Here is a 20,619-nt window from a genome sequence, read left to right on the forward strand (position 1 = left end):
TTTGATGTGGAGAAGCATCACCCTGAGCTCTGCTCTCATCTTCACATGGCTTTCCTTGTGCGTGTCTGTGTCTATATGGCCCGTTCTTACATGGACATATTGAATTAGGGCCCACCCTACTGCGGCATGATCTCATCCTAATTTAACTAACTCTTTTATTTTTTTAGAGGGAGTTTCACTCTTGTTGCTTAGGCTGGAGTGCAATGGCGTGATCTTGGTTCACTGCAACCTCCAGCTGCCAGGTTCAAGCGCTTCTCCTGCCTCAGTCTCCTGAGTAGCTGGGATTACAGTAGCCTGCCACCACGCCCAGCTAATTTCTTGTATTTTTAGCAGAGACGGGGTTTCTCCATGTTGGTCAGGCTGGTCTCGAACACCTGACCTCAGGTGATCTGCCTGCCTTGGCCTCCCAAAGCACTGAGATTACAGGCGTGAGCCACCGCTCCTGGCCCTAACTTAACTGTTAATAATTATATCTGCAATGACCTTATTTCCAAATAAATTCATATTCCAAGGTTCTGGGGGATTAGGACTTCAACATATAAATTTAGAGGGCTTATATTTCAACCCATAAAAGTATCTATAGTATATATGTGTATAGTTGCAAATGTGAGTTTGCATCTATCCAAAGGTAGAGAAAGTCTGTGGGAGAAGATGGTAGAAGGAAAATACCTAGGAGAAATCAAAGATACCTTGTCTTGTCAACCTGCCTGTTGAGTTGAGTTTTGCTATTAGACTTTTCTTCACCTTTTCTTGTTACCACTTGACATTCAGACTGGCTTTTCAATTTTGTGGATTGTTTTCTGTGCTGGGGAAATATATTTTTGTTATACTTTTGAAGCAATATTTTGATTTCAGAGATATTTTAAAAAGAAAGTCTCTTTCCTAATTGAATATTGAAGGAATGATTAAGATGCTGCTATTTTACATTATACTCGACTCACTATTCCTGTAGGAGAATGTTAAAGGAATCATTCGTTTATTAAACAGAATATAGACCGGGTGTGGTGGTGCACACCTGTAATCCCAGCACTTTGGGAGGCCGAGGTGGGCAGATCATGAGGTCAGGAGTTGGAGACCAGCCTGGCCAACATGGTGAAACCCCATCTCTACTAAAAATAAAAATAAAAATTAGACAGGCATGGTGGTGTGTCTCTAATCCCAGCTATTCAAGAGGCTGAGGCAGGAGAATTGCTTGAACTCGGGAGGCAGAGGTTGCAGTGAGCTGAGATCACGCCACTGCACTCCAGCCTGGGCAACAGAGCAAGACTCTGTCTCGGGGGTGGGGTGGGGGTGGGGGTGGAACAATGGAATATATCACAATTTACATATTGTTCTCAATTTAACTTTTTATTCTACACACATGATTTCCATTGTAAAAAGCATAATAGGCCAGGCGTGGTGTGTCACACCCATAACCCCAGCACTTTGGGAGGCTGAGACAGGCAGGTCACCTGAGGTCAGTAGTTCAAGACCAGCCTGGCCAACATGGTGAAACCCCATCTCTACTAAAAACAGGCACAAAAATATAGCCAGGCATGGTGGCGGGTACCTGTCATCCCAGCTACTCAGGAGGCTGAGGCAGGAGAATCGCTTGAACCTGGGAGGCAGAGGTTGCAGTGAGCCGAGATCATGCCATTTCACTCCAGTCTGAGTGACAGAGCGAGACTTCAAACAAACAGCATAATAACAAACAAACAGCATAATAAATAGAGTTTATTTAAACAAACAAACAAACAGCATAATAAATAGAGTTATTATCCTGCAGGTAAAACATGAAGTGTTTATTAACACACTGCCATTCTTCCCTGCAACACGTTTATATTCCTTATGTTAGCTTTATCACAGGAAGCTACGATCGGACGTGCAAGCTCTGGGACACTGCGTCTGGAGAGGAGCTGAACACCCTGGAGGGCCACAGAAATGTGGTTTATGCCATCGCATTCAACAATCCTTATGGGTGTGTTCATCCTTTCACGTATTTGTTCATTAATTCATTTATTCATCCCTCCATCTGCTTGGAGAGAAAGGGAAGCAGACAAGAGGTCTAAACTGACTGAGTGCTTGATATGTGCTTTGGAAGCCTTTTAAATACCTCCTTCAATGCTTAAAGGGGTCTTTGGGTTACCTATCACTATCCTCATACAGAATACAAGGTTTAAGTCCAGGCACGGTGGCTCTTGCCTGTAATCCCAGTACTTTGGGAGGCCGAGGTGGTGGGTCACTTGAGCTCAGGAGTTTGAGACCAGCCTGGCCAACGTGGTGAAACTCCATCTCTACTAAAAATTCAAAAATTAGCTGGGCTAATGTATGTACTGTATGATGGCGGGTGCCTGTAGTCCCAGCTACTTGGGAGGCTGAGGCAGGAGAATCACTTGAACCCAGGAGGTGGAGGTTGCAGTGAGCTGAGATTGCACCATTGCACTCCAGCCTGGGCAACAGAGTGAGACTCTGACAAAAAAGGAAAAAAGAAAAAAAGAAAAAGAATACAAGGTTCAAGTGCTCAGGCAAGACTTGACTCTCAACCCTTGGAAGTTCCAACAGGCAGTGCGTGTTGATGTTCACAGCTCTGGGCTGGTGCCTCTGGGGGAATGTGACATATATACACAGCATGGTTTACTTCATTTAGAAGTTAATTTACAGTCTTGCCAGGCAGGAAAAAAACGTGTGTGGCAACATGCCAACATGCTAAATAACAGTACCAAGTACAACAGAAGTATTTTTTAACCAACCTCTAGGTAATTGACAGGAGATTACCCAGTGTCCTCTATTCTTCCTCACGACACACTGCTGATTCCCACGGCACCCTGAGCATCTGTAGCAATGAAGATACCCACTGGAATGGGCATTCTCCTCCCACTGGTTAGGCTCTAAACTGATCAAGAGTTAGTTGTATTTGTCAACCAATGTGCTTATGTTGGTTGTGCTTTCAATTGTAATTGTGTAACATAACATGTAATTTAACTAAATATTACATAAACTAATAAAACATGAGTGGAAAAGAAACCTGGTCTTTTCTAGGGAAGCACAGATAAGGCAAATCTTTGAAAAATTGTTTCACAACTAAATGAAGTTGTGGCTGAGATCAATGTTCAATTGGAAAGCATACTGTCAAAATCTAGAAAAATTCTGCACTCAGATTGTTCTGCACATATGTTTAAGTTCTTTAAGTTCTCATTCCATTTGCAAGAAAAGAAAACTAGATATTGTAGAGGTCTGATAACATTTCTGAAAGACAAATGGTGAACGCCACTTAGCTGACACATAATCAAAGAAAGACAGTGCCCTCTTGTGAAAAGATTGGCAAACAAATATATATTTATATCTAGTGGAGTATACATTTTTTAGACAAGCATGTATGTTTTCATGATTGCACATGCTAAATGAATGTTTCCATAGATGAAGCTGGTTCTATAAATGTGGCTCATTTACTCTAGTGTTATGATGACTAGAACAAAACAGTACATGATTTAACAATTAAGAGAAGAGATCGCTGTGATTTCTCCTGGTGAGAGTCTTTAGAGATGGTGTGAGCCGAAAGCGGAAGCCAGAAGGATGAAGGTGGTGAGCAGTGGAGAGGACACACGGAGCAAAGAGACCTCAGCAGCTCAGTGTTTCAAGGAGGGGATTCATCAGGCACACTCAGTGGCCAGTCCCTGCAGTGAGCATTTCATGTTGAGAAACAGAAGTGTGTGAGGTCAGAGCATTCAGTGGAGTTTAAACTCTGTCCTGTAGGACTGAGTTGCCATCAAGGGTTTAGGAACAAAAAGTGGAACAATGAAAGTGATGTTTTAAATAGAAGGATAGCTCTGGCAGAGAGAAGAGGTCAGAGGATTTGGATGTGAGAAGAAACAGGACACAAGGAGGTCATTTAGGATGCAGATGCGACAATACACTTGTGATAAAGTAATACGCTCATTGCCGGGGTAGGGGCAGAAAGAATAGAGGAATTTCATAAAAATTTGGTACACTTGGAATAGACATTTTATACTATAGTTTAAAAACTTGATATCTAGGTTGCCCATATAATATCTGTAAAAAATGTAATACCCTTTCAAAACATGTTAATTGTGATGACACCAAACTTAAATTGGTACATTAAAATGATTAAACATTCCAATTAAGTTTTAGAAAGTTTAACTTTGATCTATGAATTTTTATATTCCAGAGAATGACAGTTTTTACAATACCTTATTACACCAGCTTATGAAAAGATAAAGATTTTATTGAAATTATAAATGACACTATTTTACTTCTGGTATAATTCCTACTTTCATTGCAATGCTATTTAAAGGATATTCTCTGTAACATAACGCCATATCCTTTAATATTCTACGTAACAAACGTGACGTGTTTGGGTGTCTATCTGAGAATGATGTTTTCTCTTGTTGGAGAGGTGAGGGATACTTTTTGACCCTTCAACTGAATTCTACCAAGAGCCCCTGATGAAAAACCCCCTCATCCAATCAGTTATCCTCGCCTGATGATTCATGTATGCATGAATGCAGTGTTTCTCATTGCACTTTGGGGTCACTGGGGTTTCGGTAGCATGAATTCAACACAATCACCAAAGAATAAGAGGGAGTGTGTGTGTGCGCGCGTGTGTGTGTGTGTGTGTATATATTAGAGAGAGAGAGAATAAAAAAAACTTCAACCAAATTTCCTGTTTATCTGCTTTATCCCTTAGGGCAGGTGTAAGCTTTGATTCAATACAGTAATTCTCAAACACATTGACATGAGAGATATCGTTGTGGGAAGTCAGGGACCCTGAATGGAGGGACCGGCTGAAGCCGCGGCAGAAGAACATAAATTGTGAAGATTTCATGGACGTTTATTAGTTCCCCAAATTAATACTTTTATAATTTCTTACACCTGTCTTTACTGTAATCTCTGAACATACATTGTGAAGATTTCATGGACACTTATCACTTACCCGATGAATATCCTTGTGATTTCCTATGCCTGTCTTTACTTTAATCTCTTAAGCTCATCATTTTCTTTGTAAACTGAGGAGGATGAATGTCGTCTCAGGACCCTGTGATTGTGTCAACTGCACAAATTGTTTGTAGAGCATGTGTGTTTGAATGTGAAATCTGGGCATCTTTAAAAAAGAACAGGATAACAGCGATGTTCAGGGAACAAGAGAGGTAACTTTGAACTGGCCGCCGGTGAGCTGGTCGGAAACAGAGTTATATTCCTCCTCTTTCATAAGCAAATAGAAGAAATATTGCTGAATTCTTTTTCTCAGCAAGGAACATCCCTGAGAAAGAGAATGCGCCCTGAAGGTAGGCTTATAGACAGCCCCTTTTTAAGGCGTCCTGTCTTTTATGGTCGAAGCCGATGGGATGCAATAACTCTGGTCTCCTATAGTGCTCCCAGGCTTACTAGGATGGAAAAATTCCCATCTAATACATTGTGGTCAGACAGGTTATCCGCTCTCAAACCCTGTTTCCTGATAAGATGTTATCAATGACAATGCATGCCCGAAACTTCATTAGCAATTTTAATTTCACCTCATCTGGTGGTCCTGTGATCTCACCCTGCCTCCATTTGCTTTGTGGTATTTTCTTACCTTGTGAAGTATGTGATCCCTGTGACCCACACCCTAGTTGTGCACTCCCTCCCGTTTTGAAAATTGCTAATAAAAACTTGCTGGTTTTATGGCTCGGGGAACATCACGGATCCTGCCAACATGTGATGTCTCCCCCGGACACCCAGCTTTAAATTTCTCTCTCTTGTGCTCTTTCCCTTTATTTCTCAACCCAGCTGAGACACTTAGGAAATAGAAAAGAACCCACGTTAAACATTGGGAGCAGGTTCTCCCAATAAGATATCTTCTATAACGTGGTGTCATGTGGATGTAGAGAACAGTTGGTGATAGAGTAGATATCAGTCAAGAAACAACAACTCCAGACTCATATGTTTGAGGGGCAAGAACGGTGAAAAAAAATTGAGGGAACTGATAAAGATGGTACATAATGAGACCTCATTTCTCCAAAAAAATAAAAAATATTAGCCAAGCATGGTGACATGTACCTGTAGTCCCAGCTACTCAGGTGGGAGGATTGCTTGAGCTCTGGAGGTTGAGGTTGCAGTGAGCTGAGATTGCACCACTGAATTCTAGCTTGGGCAACAGAATAAAATTCTGTCTCAAAAAAAGAAAAAAAAAAAAGTGCAAGGCTTTGAGCTTATCTTGAGCACATATTGGAAGACATCAGCAGCTGAAGTAAAATGCCCTGGGCTGGATGCCAGAGGAGAAAGCCTGGTCAGATACGCTGTTAGGAAGCTTTGGGTGGGTGAGTGTTTGCCAGTACAAGCTGCCCTTCGATCATTGACAAAGAGGGTGCCACTTTGCTTTAGTCTGAGAGACCACGTAGACACTACAGAAATATGGGTGTCCTGGGACAAGGGAGAGAATCAAGGCATCAATGTTAGTCTGGATAAATATAAATTTCTAGTCTGCTTTAGGATATATGTGTTGGGTGGTGAGATCTCTTACACTTTGGGAAAATGAGCTTGTGCTGTAAATGATAATCCAATTGAGTGAACATCTTGAAGAACTGGTATAAAAGACAGATGTAAGCCAGGGTTAAAAGGAAAGGTTTTAGTTCCAAGATCAAAGGCCAAACAGGGCAATCTACTCTTGCTTGTTGGATGATGACGACAGCCCTGCCCCTCAGTCAATATGAGAAGCCTCTTAGTTGAAAGTCACTGAAGTCTTTGTATTTCCTTTCTAAGCCCTCTTACAGCTGGAATAATACAGGCATTATTTCCTTAAGAGGACAAGCACTGTCTAAATTCTCAAAACCTTATTAACCATATTTTTAATGGGATTTATCTTTTTTCATTTTTCTTTTACATTCAATGTTATTCTTTTCCATATACTTATTAACAGAATTTTTCTATGTTTACACAGTTCATACTATACGTTATTTATTTTAATTTGTAAGTAATTTTCTAAACCTTTTGCTACATTCATTAAACTCATTTTAAAAATTGTTATAATCCCTGTAAACTGGTTCAACCATTGTGGAAAACAGTATGACGATTCCTCAAGGACCTAGAACTAGAAATACCATATGACCCAGCCATCCCATTACTGGGTATATACCCAAAGGATTATAAATCATGCTGCTATAAAGACACATGCACATGTATGTTTACTGTGGCACTATTCACAATAGCAAAGACTTGGAATCAACCCAAATGTCCATCAGTGACAGACTGGATTAAGAAAATGTGGCACATATACACCATGGAATACTATGCAGCCATAAAAATGGATGAGTTCGTGTCCTTTGTAGGGACATGGATGCAGCTGGAAACCATCATTCTCAGCAAACTATCGCAAGAACAGCAAACCAAACACTGCATGTTCTCACTCATAGGTGGGAATTGAACAATGAGATCACTTGGACTCTGGCAGGGGAACATCACACACCAGGGCCTATTATGAGGAGGGGGCAGGGGGGAGGGATGGCATTGGGAGTTATACCTGATGTAAATGATGAGTTGATGGGTGCTGACGAGTTGATGGGTGCAGCACACCAACATGGCACAAGTATACATATGTAACAAACCTGCACGTTGTGCACATGTACCCTAGAACTTAAAGTATAATAAAAAAAATTGTTATAATCCCAAACAAACATACCTATAACTTTGAAACCTTTGAAATTAAATGTGTAAATTGATACCACTCAAAAATTAGACTTTTATTATCCACTGAAACAAATTTAAGATTGCTTATAGCTTTAGAAGTGAACTTTTTACTCATGTATTAACATCTCTTATCTTAGTTCAGTTTATTATATAACGTGTCTTTTTAAAAATATTCCACATTTCTTTTAAATCCTAGTGACAAAATTGCCACTGGGTCCTTTGACAAAACTTGCAAACTCTGGAGTGTAGAAACAGGAGAATGTTACCATACCTTCAGGGGTCATACAGCAGAAATAGTGAGTATATTTAAGAATTTATTATTATATTTTATGTTGCTGTTTCTTTTTAGGATTCTATTATAAAAGTAGTGTAGCTACTTTTATAATTAGTTTTCAAATTCTACCCCATGTTTTTAGTCTGCCTATATTTATATGGTGGTACCAATACAATTTAAAAATTGCTCTAGTTAATATCTTGCAGATTCTATAAAGAATTGTATCCTGCATTGACTAAGTAGACACGTAATATGATACATTTATAAATATAATAACCAATCTTACTTTTTCTTTTTCATTGACTTTTCTTTAAAGTACTGACTCAATGAGAGTCAATTAAGTGATAAAAACAGTTTTTTAATATAATTTTTAAACTACTATATGAAATATTTAGGCTGATTGTTCTCTGTGTATCATTAGAGCCCAAATTTGCATGAATAGTCTGATACTCTAAACAGCTTTCACTATTGGGAAGCCCTTTTCCTTGACCAATTCTGAGATGTATCTTATAACAATTAGTGCAATAATTGGCATTCCGTAAGAACAGATGATAGCTCTTAAAAATAAACAGGCTGCTGCTCCTGATGATTACTAATACCTTAAATGTTTTTAATCAAAGATTTAAATATGGAAAAATTGATCTGATTTTAACAAATCCCCAAGTTATGTTTTGGCCTGTTAGTGGGGATCACCCCTTTCCCTCCATTTCTGGCCTTCATTAGGTAGAATGATTCTTTAGATATTTAACTCACTTCCCTTGTTGTACTTTGAAGTTACTCTTAAGTGGATAATACCAAAAGAGAATCCACAAATAGAAGGTACCCACTGCAGTAGTGGTATAAAAATAATAGAGACTTTTAAGGGTGAAAGAGAGAAAAGGCTAAAGCAGGAAACAAAATATAACCACTTCTCCCATAATTATCGGTAGGGAAATATAGCTCAGTACTTTTTGAATTGAACAGAGACGTAAAAAGAATATGGTAATAACTATTATTAGATGAAGAGGGGAAATTGATAACAAAGAGTGACGGGTCTTTTAACCTCAATATTCACTGGAAGAAAAGATACCTGCTGTGAACCAGAAAAAGCAAACAAGAACATACAGGGGTGGAGGGAGGGAAAGCAAGCCACAGCGGCGACAGCTTTTGTGAATAGTTGGTGACAGCCAATCTGCCAGCAGTGTTCAAGTTCTAGCACCCACTCCCACCCCTGGAACTGAGAAACAAGATACTTAGGACAGACTGTAGAATGCTTGGAAATATTTCTTGAGGATAAAGAAGTTACCTGTAGGTGGAAAAGGGTCCTGTATCCTGCTAATTTATGTACACTTTAAACAAAACAAGAACAAAAACAGTCTGCTTATTTTAGAAGTAAAATTCATTTACATTCATCCTAAACATTCATGGTGTATTAATCCACCAATACCTCATGCTGTGTTGAAGGTACTTTGCTAGTGACTGGGAATACTGCAGTGAAACATAACTGACCCTTTGACAGCTCTTGCTGTTTGAGAGGCACTGTCCTAAGCCCCTTTACACAGACAGGTATTAGCTTAGTTGTGCCTCATAGCAACCCTAAGAGGAAGGTATTTCCCTGTTTTACAGAGTAGGGTACTGAGGCATTGAAAGCTTAAGTAACTTGCCTAAAGTCAAAGAAAAACATAGTGCGTGTCCTTAGAGTGTGACCATTTTCTCACACTCCTTTAGATTTTGGGAAATATTTTCTTTATATATAATTCCTAGGGAGACATTCATCTTTTTCACAGTCAACATCCATCCAATAAATATTTATTAAATAATGACTGTGTGTGGAGCCTTGGCCTACATGCTTAGGGTACCTGAGAGAATCAGACACAGTTCTTACAATTTAATAGAAGGAGTAAAAGCCTCAATGGATAAGTTCAAAGATGTGTTGTAAGGGTCAGAGTAGATGGGAATTTCAGTGTGGACACAGAGGGAGCCGTGCGGCCTCCTGAGCCAGGGAAAGGTGTTCAGGAAAGACTTTCCAGAGGGGTGGCGTGTGCATTCCAGGCAGAGCGAGCAGTCCTGGTAAATGCGGAGATGTGGTGTGTGCCTGAAACTCAGGTGGCTCTGTGTGATCAGAGCAGAACTTCCTGACCCTCCATGTGGTGCCATGTGCAGAATATGCAAATGTGGATTTGCAGCACACTGAGGGGAGCTGCCTGCTGTGCATGGCCAGAGGTGATGGGCAAGGATCCCTGCTGCTGCCCAGCTGCCTGAGTTAACAGTGTCCATGCCTTAGCACACCTATAGCCCATTCAAATTCAGATCACAGGGTGTGAGCAATTAAAAGTAGGAGAGCCAGGCAAGGGCCATATTATGCAGGAGGTTATATACTATGCTAAGGAATTGGATTTTATTTTGCAGGTAATGCCACACTGTTGAGACTTTTTGGCTAGGAGATGGTATGATCATCTGTGCTCTTTGGAAAGATTATTTTTGTGCAGTGTGAAAAAGAAATGGGGGGGGTGGTAAGATCAGCGTTATCGGCCAGTTGGGGATCTTGCTGCAATCCAAATGAGAAATGATGAAGGCTTGTTGTAAAGAGAGATGAAGAGAATGTGAGTAGAACCCGGTTACTAAGTAGTTATGAGGCATAAAAGAAAAGGGGAACCCAGGATGGATTCCCTGATTTTGTGCTTGCATGATGGGCAGTGCCATTCACCAATTCTGTGCATAAAAGAGGAGGAACAGGTTTGCATCGATATGACTTTTGTGTTTTAGATTGATACAAGCTGCCTGTGTGATAGCCAAACAGAGGTATCCATTTAGCAGTTGGCTCTTTGGGGCTGGAACTGAGCAGCGAGGTCTGGGAAAGAGACTTGGATGCATGAGTCACTGGTATCTGAGTGGCAGTAGAAACCAATGAGCAATTGAAATTGCCCAGAGGAAAGGGTAGAGTGTGGAGAGGAGACTGACAGAACCTTGGGAGGGTGGAGAAGAGAGAACTTCAAATGATACAAAAAGAAAAAAGAAAAACAAGAAGAAAGAGAGGGAAACTAGAGAACAAAGAAGTCAGTGCTGCAGATGTTAGGGAGGTTAAGTGGGATGACTGACCAAACCTGGATTGGACATTTAGCCAGAGTGGTTTCAGAAGAGTTGAAGAGTGAGCAGAAGATGGACAAAAATGATGGTAGGCTGTTTCCCAAGAAATTTGGTTGTAAAGGCGGAAGAAGGGTAGCTAAGAGGGGTACATAAGGTCAAGGGAGGATTTACTCAAACATATTTACAGGTCACTGAAAAGCATCTAGTCTAGAGGGAAGGAAAACTAGTGGGCGCATCTCCCCTAGGTGTGCAGGGAAGAGGATCTTAGAATAGGTGGAAGGATCCCTCTGCATCTGAGACTGAAGGGAAGGAAAGTAAGATCCGAGTGGGGAAGTTCCTACCTGACAGGAGGGTTTTCTTGGGGAAGTGGTAGGAGGCCAGCTTGTCTGTTGAGGAGGGGTGAGGATGGAAGTAGAGGCTGGAGTGGGGAATGGGAGAATGTATGGAGCCAGAGGCATCTTAAGCAAAGTAGGGAATGGTGCTGAGGACTGTGTTGAGGACAGAGGCATAAATGAGCAATATCAGTAACTTTCTGTGCAGTTCTCTTAAGCTACCTTGGCTGGGTGATGAGGCAGAGAGGCAGATGATTGGATAAAATCCTTACCTGATAAAAGTTAATGTTAGGAGTTTGTACGAAAGGTGTATCAGATAGATAGGGACTAAGAGTGTCGAGGATACTGGCAGGAGTGATGCTTCCAGGGTGTCAGTTGAATGGGGAGGATGGACCAGGAGAAAAGGCAGATGTCTCAATGAGATGAAAGATCTTCTAGGGGAGGGGAGTGGGAAGGGAAATTGTGACCCTGGATTGGTGAATTGGTGGTGAATCTTCTAGAGAAGATAATACCAAGTCCATGGTGTGGCCATGGGAGAGACTACTGAAGAGTCATCTGGGGCATGGATCTGGGGGAACTGGATGGATTGCCCATGTGAAGGCCACCTAAGACTTGGCATTGAGACTATAAGCCAGTAGTCTCTTGATGAGTGAGGGGCCATGATTGGAAGGACTGTGGTGACAGCAGCAAGGAGAAGGAGAGCCAGATAGCATGGATCTTAAAGGAGGTGGGCTTCACTTTTATTCTTGTTCTTCTGTGGTCTGAAAGTGGCAAAGAGAGCCAGTGCCCCTCCAAGCCTGAGCTGGGTGCTGTGGGAGAACAAGCAGCCTCTTTTCAAGAGGAGGATTCTGAAGGACTCAACCTGGGGATAGCAGGTCACACATATGTGGTGTTTTGTACAAAGAATTAGGCTGAATCTGGTAAGGTAATTGCATCTGGAAAATTTTCTGTGTATAATGGACACTTTGAAACTCTATCTTCCTAAAATTTCTCCCATTTCATGTGATTTAGGTGTGTTTATCATTTAACCCTCAAAGCACATTGGTGGCGACTGGAAGTATGGACACAACAGCCAAATTGTGGAACATTCAGAATGGCGAGGAAGTTTGCACCTTAAGAGTATGTCAATAATGTTAATAAGCCTGTTATTTGTGTTAATTCTTATTTGTGTTTTTGTTACAAAATGAGCTCTAAGTTGTTGAGTTGCTTTTTTTCAGACTGTATGGTGAGAGTATTCCTACTGGTTTCCTGGCTATTCCAAAAGACTTGGGTGGAGGTGCTGGGAAAGTCCAAGGAGCTTTTTATTTTGACTAACTTTAGTCTGCAAAACACATTAACTATAGCTTAGAACCCATCACCATCTCTCTGGCTAAAAGGAAAGCAGGTGGAGGCTGGCACTTTTGGAAGAGGCAGAACTGGAGAACCATGCTGAGAGAATCTTTAAAGCAATGACTGTGAGCACACTCTCCTCTGCCCACTGCTTTTTGAACCATCCTTATCACAAAGTCTGAAATGAGAGAGGGGCAAGTGACCAGAGGGAGAAGGTCAAAGGGCTCTGCCCACAGAGTGAGTGCTGGTGGGGTGTGCTCTTGTGTGTCACCACCATGCGCCCAGCACCTCCCTGCAACCTGCCACCCTCCCCTTCCTCCCACCCTCCCCTTCCTCCCACCTTCCCCTTCCTCCCACCCTCCCCTTTCTCCCATGCCAGCCCAAGTCACCACAACAAAAATAGGGTGACCCTATGTTGTACTCAGTGGGAACAGCTGGATGGGAAATTCAGTTTCCTTGTCCTTTCAAAACTGTAAATACATTTTTAAAAACATGATTCGTTTCCTCAGAAAGCTTTTTCTAAGAAAGTTGAAACATGGACTGAGAAAGAAAAAATTCACCATTTAAAAGTAACAGTAATGGCTTTTCTTTCTTAAATCTGAGAATCTAGCATTATTAGTGTAAGTATACTCTTTCTGTTCTCAGTTCTTTTTTTTTTAAACAACAACAATATTACTATCTCTTCTTTCAGGCAAATGTGCAGGGAAAGGCCCCATTAATGCTGCACTTTCAACTAAAGTGACTCCTTTTACAGACTGCCTAAGAGCACTCGAAGGGAGAGGTCCTGCTCGGCACACCTGTCTGCGCCAGAGAGTGCATTTGTTTTGCGTACTTAGAATTCTAATATTCAATTACATGTTTTTGTCCTTTGAAATCAATCAGAAATATCCAGTTATAAATCAACTTTTCTATTTCTTTGTATTATTTAAAAATATAATTATGTGAATTTACTAAAATAGTGAAGGAATCAAGGGCTATACATACTCCACCCAGGATCCCCTTACCAGAGTTCCAGAATCTGCTGTAGAGAAGGGTTTCTTCCCATTGTCTCACGGTTTGATTCACTAACACTAGACAGTAACGAGCTGAAAGGCCAAAGGCGGGAATTTATCAATCGATTTCATGTCAAGTTATCCTAATAATTTCCTTTTTAAAAGTAATTAGTTTTATTTCATACACTGTTTACTTTTGCACACCATGTGTTATTAGCCCATGTAGTCCCCAGCTCTGTAGTGTTTCCAAGACAATGTAAAGGACGTCCTCTAGTTTCCCCAAACACAACCTCTTTCTTTTGTTTTTAATCAACATTATTAAGTTAAATGAACTAGCTGTGTGTGTAAGTCACTAATTTTAGTAAACTTACAGGATTGTGTAGCCATTACCAAAACCTAGTTTTCAAACCTTTCCATCACCCCAAAAAGAACCCTGTGCCCACGTGCAGACACTCCCTATCCTCACCCCAGCCAACTGCTGACCTTCCTTCCTAGAGCTCGGCCTTCTCCAGCATTTCCTTTTAGACTATGATACTGTACACTTGCAGAAATTGTTTTATCTGCCGGTATACTTGACGATATCTGCTGTTTTTCTAGGGACATTCTGGCGAAGTCATCTCCTTGTCATTTAACACCTCAGGAGACAGAATCATCACAGGGTCTTTTGATCATACAGTTGTAGTGTGGGACGCTGATACTGGAAGGTAATTCTTAGTTCTTAAAAATTGTTTTAACCTGGATCGGGGGTTCAGAAAACCCTCTGTTATTTATTAGCTTAAGCTGTTCTCTATTAACTCTGCTTTGGGTTCCATAAAAATAGGACATATTGAAAATGTAAATTAATTCATTCTTTAATGATATTTCTGATTCACAAAATATGTGCATCCTTGGAATTTTGAGCAAATAATGACAAACAGCAACATAAAAGGAGAATGTTAGCAATAGTCTGGTTACATAGCTATTATTTATTCCGTGGATAATCAAATTTCAATGGCTTGTCATTATGTTAGGCATGAATATCATGTATAAATAAAACTCTTAGTTAATTTCCCAAATTTAATTTAGTCCAAGAACTTCAACTTCCTTCCTAATGTTTTTTGGTCCTAGTTGCTAGGAAGTTAACTATATTAGCATATTTGTGTTGGAAAACTACTCTAGGATTTGTCTGTGATTTAATAGAAGGGCTAATTATCAGGGGTGCCGACCAAGATGTATGCAACAAGAAATGACAGAGAAAGAAGGACCTTTCAGTTGACGTGTGGTTTCTGAAGAACGAGGGTGCACTCGTCTGGTATCAGAATACTTCTCATGGCCTTTACTATTTGTTACCCATTTCTTTTTGAAATGTTGCCTTAAGTAGCATTATTTTGATAGTTTAAAATCTAAGTACATTTTTGTTGAAAAAAAAATTATTTATTTATTTATTTGAGATGGAGTCTCGCTCTGTCGCCCAGGCTGGAGTGCAGTGGCAGGATCTCGGCTCACTACAAACTCCGCCTCCCGGGTTCATGCCATTCTCCTGCCTCAGCCTCCCGAGTAGCTGGGACTGCAGGCGCCAGCCACCTCGCCCGGAGAATTTGTTTGTATTTTTAGTAGAGGTGGGATTTCACCGTGTTAGCCAGGGTGGTCTCGATCTCGTGATCTTGTGGATCCACCCACCTTGGCCTCCCAAAGTGCTGGGATTACAGGCGTGAGCCACTGCGCCCGGCCGAAATGAAATTATTAGTAGTTTCTTTTTGAGCACTAGTAAAGCCATATTTGTTTTGTCATCAAATATATTATTTTATAAAAACCAAAATTTAGATTAGCTTACACAGATGGGCTTGGCCTCATTATTCATGTGCATATACTGAAGTAAGATATCTTTCATTAATTTTAATTATTTTTGCGTTGTAGGAAGGTACATATCTTAATTGGTCATTGTGCTGAGATTAGCAGTGCCTTATTCAATTGGGATTGCTCTCTAATATTAACTGGCTCTATGGACAAAACCTGCATGGTGAGCTAAATAAATAAATATCTTTTCTTTATATTGTGTCTATACTCTTTACTATGTCAGATATCCATTGTAACATTAACAAATTTCAAAGGTGATATAAAATTAAGATATTAATTTACAAATAATAATTGGTAATTTTTTAAATTTCAAGTTTTGGATTTTCCGAATTTGAAGGAATTGTGATGTAGTAAAGCAATTTGAATTTCTTCAAGTATATTAAATATCATATTTGAGAAGACGTTTTATTTTTATTTAATATCCCACTGTTCATTTATAGAACTTCAATTAGTAGAGTGACCCTCAAGGGGCCTCAAACACAATGTTTCCTTGTCCCTAAGTTTCTATACTTAAAAAACGGTTACTAAGAGATTATACTATGGAATTATCGTTTGTTTATGTAACAGATATATTACAATTTTATAATGTACTTTTCATTTTCTGACATTGTAGTTTCATATGAAGCTCCTAATCATTTGATGTCCTTCCTATAAAAAGAGCAAAACTCTTCACCAACCAGTAAAGCATACACGTTGAGATATTTTTTCTTTCTTTAATGTAGTGGCAGATTCTAAATGTCTGACTTTGGTTTTCTCTGTGACTAGGGTGTGCCTTCCTTGATGGTTGGCTGTGGTCTCTGGTCATGAATCAAAGTAAATCTAACTGAACATGTGAGAATTACACAAGTAATATTTGCACAGTGACTTAACCAGCCATAAGCATGTCATGAAGACCACTGGCCATCTTCACACTTGAGAAAGAAAGTCATAGTCTTTTTTTTTTGTTTTTTTGTTGCTTTTAATTGTAGCTGTGGGATGCTACAAATGGAAAATGTGTGGCAACCTTAACAGGCCATGATGATGAAATACTAGACAGCTGCTTTGATTACACTGGAAAGCTTATTGCAACTGCTTCAGCTGATGGTAGGTGATCTGTTCATACTTTTAATTTTTGGAGAGATTTATGCTTTGCTTGATGACCATGCATGATTCTACACTATGGGTCATTTCTTTGATGACCAGCTATGATTAAAAACCATGTCTCATCTCTGTGGTGACCATGTATGGCACAATAGTATGTCTATATCATATAGCTGATAACCACATGTAATGTTATACAATGTCTGTGTCACCTGCTAGATAACCAAGTATATGAGGTCTTTGTCATCTTCTTAATATCTGTATATGATGCTATATTCTGGGTCATCTCCATGATTATTAGTATTATTATTATTTTGAGATGGAGACTCACTCTATTGCCCAGGCAGGAGTGCAGTGGTGTGATCTCAGCTCAACGCAACCTCTGCCTCCCAGGTTTGAGCAATTTTCCTGCCTCAGCCTCCCGAGTAGCTGGGAATACAGGCATGCACCACCATGCCTGGCTAATTTTTGTATTTTTAGTAGAGATGGGGTTTCTCCATGTTGGCCACACTGGTCTTGAACTCCTGACCTCAGGTGATCCACCTGCCTTGCCCTCCCAAAGTGCTGGGATTACAGGCGTGAGCCACCGTGCCTGGTTTCCCTGATTATTATGTATGATGTTACCCTATGTTGGCCTTGTCAACTTAATTGCCATCAATGGTGCTATAATCTCCCTTATAACTGCATGTGCTGTTCCACTATGTCTACCACATTTTTGTGATAAGCATACATGATGCTATGCTATACATTGTCTCTTTGATTACCACTGTGATTCTACACTATGAGTCATCTTATTGATAACCATTCATGGTGCTATCCTAGGTGTGCTTCAATCCTGTGACAGTCACCTGTGAAACTACACTATATCTGTCATCTCCCTGTGGCTCACATGTGACATGATATTGTGTCTGTCTTATAGCCCAAGGATCATGTTTATTTCTACACTGTATCTGCATCATCTTGTTGAAAGTTGAATATTATGCTACACTGTGTTTTCATCTACTCCTTTAAAACCACATTTGATGCTGGGCCATATCTACATCATATCCTTGATAATCATATACGATGCAAAACCATGAGTCATCTTTCTGACAAATATGTGTGATACTAACTCTGTGTCCACATCATCTCATCGAAGCCACATGCAATGCTATACGACATCTTTATTCTCTCAGTGACAACCATCTGTATTGGTGTACTCTGCATGCATCATGTCTTGGATAACATTTTATGATACTGAACGACAAGTCATTCCCATGACAAACATGTATGATGCCATATTATGTGTCATCTCTTTGACAACCACATGTGATGATTCATTGTGTCTGCACTATTTCCCTGGCGAGTATTTACGATGTGGCTCTATGTGTGCAGCATATTCCTGACAAATGTGTGTTAACACTACACAACTTCTACATTATCTCCCCGACAATTTCCTGTTCTACACTAAACTGTGTCTGCACCGTGTCCTTGATAACCACATGCTACTATACTATGTCTCCATCATCCTGTGTCTCCTTGGCAAGCATATGTGATGCTATACTAAGTCTATGTTATATCATGGCATCACATACCATGCGTGATGCTATTCCATGAGGCATAGAATATGAAGTATGAACTATGTGTCATCTTCCTGAAGACACAGATGATGCTAAACTACATCAATACCGTCTACCTGATGACCACGTAAGAAGCTACACCAAGTCTATGTTATCCATCTGATGGCCACATATGATGCTATATTTTATCTATGTCATGTATCTGACTACTATGTTTTAATTTACACTGTGTTTGTTATCCTCTTTATAATAATGTATGATAGTATACTATATCTTTATCCTATTCTTTATAACCATGTATGATACTGTTCCATATCTTAGTATTTCTTAGAAATCCATGTATGATGCTATAGTATTTATACCTCATTGCCCTGGCCAACATGGTCTGCAGGGCCCACTATATCACATCGCCACCTTTAGAAAGGTGGTGATATTTTATGTATATATCCTATTGGTTCTGTTTTATACATATATATATATATCCTGTTGGTTCTGTTTTATACATATATCATATTGTATTTTATATATATATATCCTATTGGTTCTGTTTTATCCTATATATAATTTTATATATTTTATATATTTATATATTATATATTTATATATTTTTATATGTTACATATTTGTATGCTTCATACTATATTTACTATATGTATAATTCTATTCATACTATATATAAATATATAACCAATAGTATATAAATACACACACACACATATATATAGTATGTAACCAATATTATATAAGTATACACACACCCACATATTTATATATGAAGGCTGAGAAGTCTTGCGATATGCCATCTGCAAACTGGAGAATCAGGAAAATCAGTGGTGTAATTCAGTCCAAGTCTGAAAACCTAAAAACTTGGAGAACCAATAGTGTAACTCTTAGTCTGAGGCCAAAAACTTGAGAGAACTGAGGAGGGCACTGGTGTCAGTCTTGGAGTCTGAGGATCTGAGAACCAGGAGCTCTGATGACTGAGGGCCAGAGAAGATGAAGATGGATGTCCCAGCTCCAGAAGAGAGAGGAATTTCATCCTTCCTCTACCTTTTGTTGTATCTGGGTCCTCAATGGATTGGATGATACCTGCCCACATTGGTGAGGGTGGCTCTTCTTTACTCAGTCTAACACCCTCACAGACACACCCAGAAATAATGTTTTAACAACTACCTGGGTATCCCTTAACACAGTCAAGTTGATGCATAAAATTAACCATCACAATGCCACACTGTGTCTGTGTATAACCTGTTACCCACGTATGACACTATACTATATGTGTATCATCTCACTGATAACCAAATACATTGTCGTGATGTTTCTGAGGTATCCTAAAGTGTGTGTTATGCCTATCTTATTCTTTGGTAGTCATATATGATGTTGTACTATGACAATTGCCTTGATGATCATGTATGATGCTATATAATATATGCATCATGGCCAGGTGTGGTAGCTCATGCCTGTAATTTCAATACTTTGGGAGGCCAAGGTGGGAGGATCGCTTGAGGCCAGGAGTTTGAGACCAGCCTGGGCAACATAGGGAGACCCTATCACTACAAAATATTAAAACAAAATTAGCCAGGTGTGGTGGCGTACACCTGTAGACCTAACTACTCAGTAAGCTGAGGAAAATAACTTGAGCCTAGGAGTTCAGGGTTACAGTGAACTATGATTATGCCACTACACTCCAGTCTGAGTGATAGAGTGAGACCCTGTCTCCTTGATGAATATATTCGTTAATGAACACATACACACATGCACACACACACCCCTCATATTCTAGACAGCCATATGTGGTGTTACATTGTTTGAAATATATTGGACAACAATGTGTGATGTTATATTATTGCTATATCACCCCTTTAATAACCCCATAAGATGCTATGTTACTTTATACTATTTCTGTGTCATATTCCTAATAACCATTTATTACACTAGGCTACGATTAATCTCCAGGACAAACATATATGATACTACACTATGTCTGTGCCATTTGGAAAACAGGGTATGATGATACAATATTTTTGTGTTACTTCCCTGATCACTTAATTTGTGATGTTGCAATATGTCTGCTTCATTTTCATGATAAGCACCTGTGACATTACAACATATCTGTGTCAAATCCATGGTATCTTCATATGACACAAAATTATATGTCATCACCCAGATACCTTTTTTTTCCTGTATGCAATCATCCACGAGACCCCGATGCCTTGTATGGCACTATGCTATGTGTCATCTCCCTGATAATGTATGACACCGCCCTGTATCTGCATTATCTCTCTGACAACCTAAGTAAGCTTATACTATTTTTTGAGCCATATCCTTGATAATTGTATATGAAGCTATACTATGTCTCATCATGTTCTTGACAATGGATGAAACTATGCTATGCTTGCATGTATTTAAGAATCATGTATAATTTTATATGTATGTGTGTATGTATACACATGTTTGTATATATATACATATAGACACATGTAAACACACGT

General features: G+C 39.7%; 1 protein-coding gene across 2 annotated transcripts in view; it reads left to right on the plus strand.

Moving 5' to 3' along the window:
• The window catches only part of DAW1 (dynein assembly factor with WDR repeat domains 1), a 58,861-nt gene that overhangs the window by 21,907 nt on the left and 16,335 nt on the right, over nt 1-20,619 (plus strand). For both annotated transcript variants that reach the window (XM_011951950.1, XM_011951951.1), the window contains 6 exons: nt 1,835-1,957; nt 7,856-7,955; nt 12,343-12,450; nt 14,250-14,356; nt 15,549-15,651; nt 16,457-16,571. In XM_011951950.1, coding sequence (XP_011807340.1) covers nt 1,835-1,957; nt 7,856-7,955; nt 12,343-12,450; nt 14,250-14,356; nt 15,549-15,651; nt 16,457-16,571 — 656 coding nt within the window. The remainder of the gene's footprint in view (nt 1-1,834; nt 1,958-7,855; nt 7,956-12,342; nt 12,451-14,249; nt 14,357-15,548; nt 15,652-16,456; nt 16,572-20,619) is intronic.

Source organism: Colobus angolensis, unplaced genomic scaffold (genome assembly GCF_000951035.1).
Source record: "Colobus angolensis palliatus isolate OR3802 unplaced genomic scaffold, Cang.pa_1.0 Scaffold33, whole genome shotgun sequence".
Taxonomy (NCBI): Eukaryota; Metazoa; Chordata; class Mammalia; order Primates; family Cercopithecidae; genus Colobus; species Colobus angolensis.